At 44.0% G+C, this 4192-nt stretch overlaps 1 protein-coding gene across 1 annotated transcript in view; it reads right to left on the bottom strand.

Annotated features, from left to right (window-relative positions):
• Positions 1 to 412: 412 nt before the first annotated feature.
• The window catches only part of CLCF1 (cardiotrophin like cytokine factor 1), a 64923-nt gene continuing 61143 nt past the window's right edge, over positions 413 to 4192 (bottom strand). The window contains 1 exon segment of the mRNA XM_042446677.1: positions 413 to 2132. Within this exon segment, the coding sequence (XP_042302611.1) occupies positions 1644 to 2132 (489 nt within the window). The 3' untranslated portion in view covers positions 413 to 1643.

Genomic DNA, 4192 nt, shown 5'->3' with positions numbered 1-4192 from the left:
ACAAGCTTGCTCCATCTTCAGTATGACACCCCTTCAAATACTTAAAAAGGGCTATCATATCACCTCTGAACTATCTCTTCCCCAGGTTAAACATACCCAGCTCCCAAAATTTCTCCTCATAGGACATGGTTTCCAGACCCTTCATCGTTTTGGTCGCCCTTCTCTGAATACACTCCAGCTTCTCTACAGCATTTTTGAATTGTGGTGCCCAGAACTGGACACACTATTCCAGGTGAGGTCTGACCAAAGCAGAATAGAGTGGCACTATTACTGTACTTCCCTTGATCTAGACACTATGCTTCTAGTGATGCAGCGTAGAATCACATTGGTTTTTTAGCTACCTAGCATAACAAGGAATTTCCCTGAATGATACTATGACATGATTAAAATAAAGCTAATGCAACTTCTGGAGAAAGCCTTTTATTTGTTAATACAAGAATAGAAATTCTGCAATAAATACAATCTAATAAATAACATCTGAAAATAAATAAATATTAATACAGACAAACTGAGAATAACACAACCTGACAGTAGGGGGGGAGGAGGAAGAGAAGGGGAAGGGGACAGAGCGGAGTTGGGGCAGAATAAGGATGGGGTCTCGTGGTGGCTTCTCCTCCCTTTCCTCCCCTCCTGGTGACAGTGTAAACTGCACAGCCTCACCAAGCCCACCTGCCACAGCATTGTGGGGAAAGGTACAGGCAGGCGGTAACCCCCGTTGGGGTTGGCTTGGATGATGGCCCCGGTATAATGTTGTAGCCCTTGACTTCAATGAATATGGCATGAGTGAACAGCTGGAGAGGAAAGGCTTTTTAACTTGGCCACTTGTGGTTGGAGTTGTGGAGATGGGGAGGGGGTTTGAGGAGGGAAAGGAAAAAGTCTGAGGGGGAAATCACCACCACTGCCTGCACTTAATCATGCCCCCTTATGTTTTGTGCCTCGTGTTACCACCTCCTGTTGAGCGGCCTTCCTGGTTAAGAGTTTATGGCTTAACTAGAAGGCCAGCTTAAGCATCATCTTGAACAAGTTGGCCTTCCCACAAAACTGCTTGATCAGTAAAGCCCTTTCCAAGCTCCTAATTGGCATAGCCCTTTAAAGAGAGAGACTGAGAGAGAAAGAGAGAATGCAGGAACCAGGCTCTGGGGTGAGGGGTGGGCAGGGAGGAGAAAGAGAGAATGAGAGAGAGAGTGAGTGCCAAATTCAAGGAGAGCTGAGTGTCAGAGGTGGAGGCTGCCAGATGTTAGCTGCCCTGCAGCCAGGGCTTTATTGCTCATCACTGAGGTGGGAGGAGGGAATAAGGTTCTTCCTTTCCTTCTAAAAAAATTAATGGCCCCCTCTGGGAAGTGTGTGAAGAAATATAGGACACCCAGAAGGAGGAGGGAAGAAAGAACAAAAGGGAAAGGGTTGGTGGAATGGGTTTGCTCACCTTAAGGCACAGCTTCTTAACAGAGAGCAGTGCAGCACCATGAGAGGGTAGGAGTGGGGGGGGGGGGGGGGTGTTACAGTTTTGGAAACTGTTGTGTGTTTGTGTGTCATTAGGTGGGGAGGATGTTGTAGGGATTCAGATCTTTTGAAAACCTTTAGGCTTTGAGCAACAGTTATGAGGACAGTGGATGAGGTGAAGATAGAGTGGTGATGGGCAAGGGTCAGAAGCCCCTGCTGTCCAGGTGCAGCATAACAGCAGAAGGTGGCACCCTCTTTCGCAGCCTGTTGAAGTCCTTGGCTGAGCGCCACAGCCAGGTCTGCAGCTCTTTAAGCAGCCAGAAGTCATCCATCTTGCGCAGGAAGTTAGGAGAAGCAGGCTTAGGCGTAACAGGTGGGGGCTCTGGAGTGGGAAGCGAGTAGCCCAGGGATGCCATGATGGCACCAATAGAACCCAACAGCCCTTGCAGGCTGGCACGGAAGTGAGCTAGGCTGTGGTGCAAAGTTGGCACAGCAGCCGGAGCTGCTCCATCCATGGTCCTCAGGTGACGCAGCAGATGGCTGTACGCCTGGTAATTGGCTGCTAGCCGTGCATTGTCATTTAGGCTGTGCCACTCTTTTATGTCCACAGTGGCACTTGGCACAGCTTGCACCCCAATTATCCGGGGAGGGTCAAAGTCCGGCTCATTGAAAGGTGGCCCTAAATAGTTGAGCTGGAAAGGAAAGACAAGAGAATGTCACTCTCACTTCAACAGGGGCTCACTTGCACAGGGGCTGTCCATTTTCTCATACCATATTCTGCTCAGCCCTCACTCCCCACAGGCTTATCCTCCACCTCACACTCTCTCACACAGTGGGGTATATGAAAAAAGCAAAAAGCCATGTTAATATGAAGTCGAAGGCTTTCATGGCTGACATCCATAGTTTTTTGTGGTTTTTTTCTCTTCTAGAACATGGGCCTGAAAAAACCCACAAAAAGCCATGTCAATACCTTAAAGATACACAGCTAAGACAGAATTTAAAACCGACTTTGTACTTAATAACAGCTGCAAGGATCTCCCTAGCCAAAGCTTGGAGAAATGATGAAGTCCCGACAGTGGATACTTCGTTATATAAAGCTTTGGAAATAGTGGAGATGGATAAAATTACAATGAAGCTAGGAGATGGAGTAGAAGAAGCAAATCAGATCTGGGACCCGTTAATACAATTTTGTAAAGACAGATGGTCAGTTTAAAAGGAATTTCTTAATAAGTCTTATTTTAACTATCACTGTTTTTCTTTTTATTATCTAAACATATACTTTGAGACAAATTGGAAGAATACCAGATTGTTACAACAAGTTTTTGATAAAAAGGCAATCTTTTTTATTGTATATTATGCTGTAATACGATGTGTTTACATCTGTATTCGCCTGTGAACCGCTTTGATCTCCAAGGAAAAGCAGTATAAAAATAAAGATTTATTATTATTATTATTATTATTATTATTATTATTATTTCAAGGGCATATGCATTTATTTAAACACAAAGTTATGGTGTTGTGAAGGAATAGTAGCCATATCAATTTAAATGTCAATTGAGGAATATATTAGCACAGCTGTTAAGCTTGTATTTACATAGTTAATAAAGGGGGGTGGGGGATAAAGGGAAATAAGAAGACAAAAGCAAATGGTTATTTTCTGTCTTTCTATTTTATTTCATTTTCATTTCTGTATATAATGTAAAATTTAATAAAGATTATTTAAAAAAAAGATACACAGCAAACTGCTAGGCATGAGTGCATACTGAATGAGCAGAAACAGCTGCACCTCGCATTGAATCCAAATAAAACGGAGGTACTCGCTATAGGCAAGCCCAATCCGGGTATGGTGATAAGCTCTCCAGTTCTGGATGGGGGTCACACTTCCTCTAAAGGACTGTGTCCATAGCTTGGGGGTGCTCCTGGACTCATCGCTTCAGCTGTCATCCCAGGTGGATGCAACAGCCAGGAGCGCCCATTATCAGCTTCGGCTGATTTGCCAGCTACGACCCTTCCTGGAACAGGAAAACCTAGAAACGGTTGTACATTCACTGGTAACCTCTTGTCTCGATTTCTGCAATGTGTTCTACTGTACATGGGGCAACCCTCATGCACGTTCAGAAGCTGCAACTGGTTCAAAATATGGCAGCCAGATTGGTGACAGGGAATTCCAAATTTGATTCTATTACACCTATCTTAAAATTCCTACATTGGCTGCCCATTAGTTTCCAGGCACAGTATAAGGTGTTGGCTATTACCTATAAAGCCCTGCATGGCTTCGGTCCAGCTTACCTGAGGGAACGCCTCCTCCCATACGAGTGGGAACACACTCTCAGGTCCTCTGGGAAGAACCTACTGCAGTTAGAGAGAACTAGAGTGAAGACGACTTCCCAGAGGTCATTCTCTGTTGCCGCTCCAAAAATCTGGAATGACCTGCCAGATGAGATCCACCATCTACCATCTTTGGAGGTCTTTAAGAAGGCAATAAAAACAGATCTGTTCCAGCAGGCCTTCCCAAACTGATCTCCTTAGAATTTCTCCTCCATTTGTTTAGCGGTACCCACCAGACTTTGATCTCATTTTATTGGGAATTGTTTTTAATGGTATTTTAGAGTGGGAGGGAGATTGATAGTCATGTTTGATTTTATTGTTTTTGTTTGTTGTTACCTGCCTCGATCCAATACAGGGAGAGGCGAGATGCAAATTATTATTATTATTATTATTATTATTATTATTATTATTATTATTATTATTA

This window comes from Sceloporus undulatus, chromosome 1 (assembly GCF_019175285.1).
Source record: "Sceloporus undulatus isolate JIND9_A2432 ecotype Alabama chromosome 1, SceUnd_v1.1, whole genome shotgun sequence".
Classification (NCBI taxonomy): Eukaryota; Metazoa; Chordata; class Lepidosauria; order Squamata; family Phrynosomatidae; genus Sceloporus; species Sceloporus undulatus.
The sequence above is the reverse complement of the archived record's forward strand: the minus strand, read 5'-3'. Positions and strand labels throughout refer to the sequence as shown.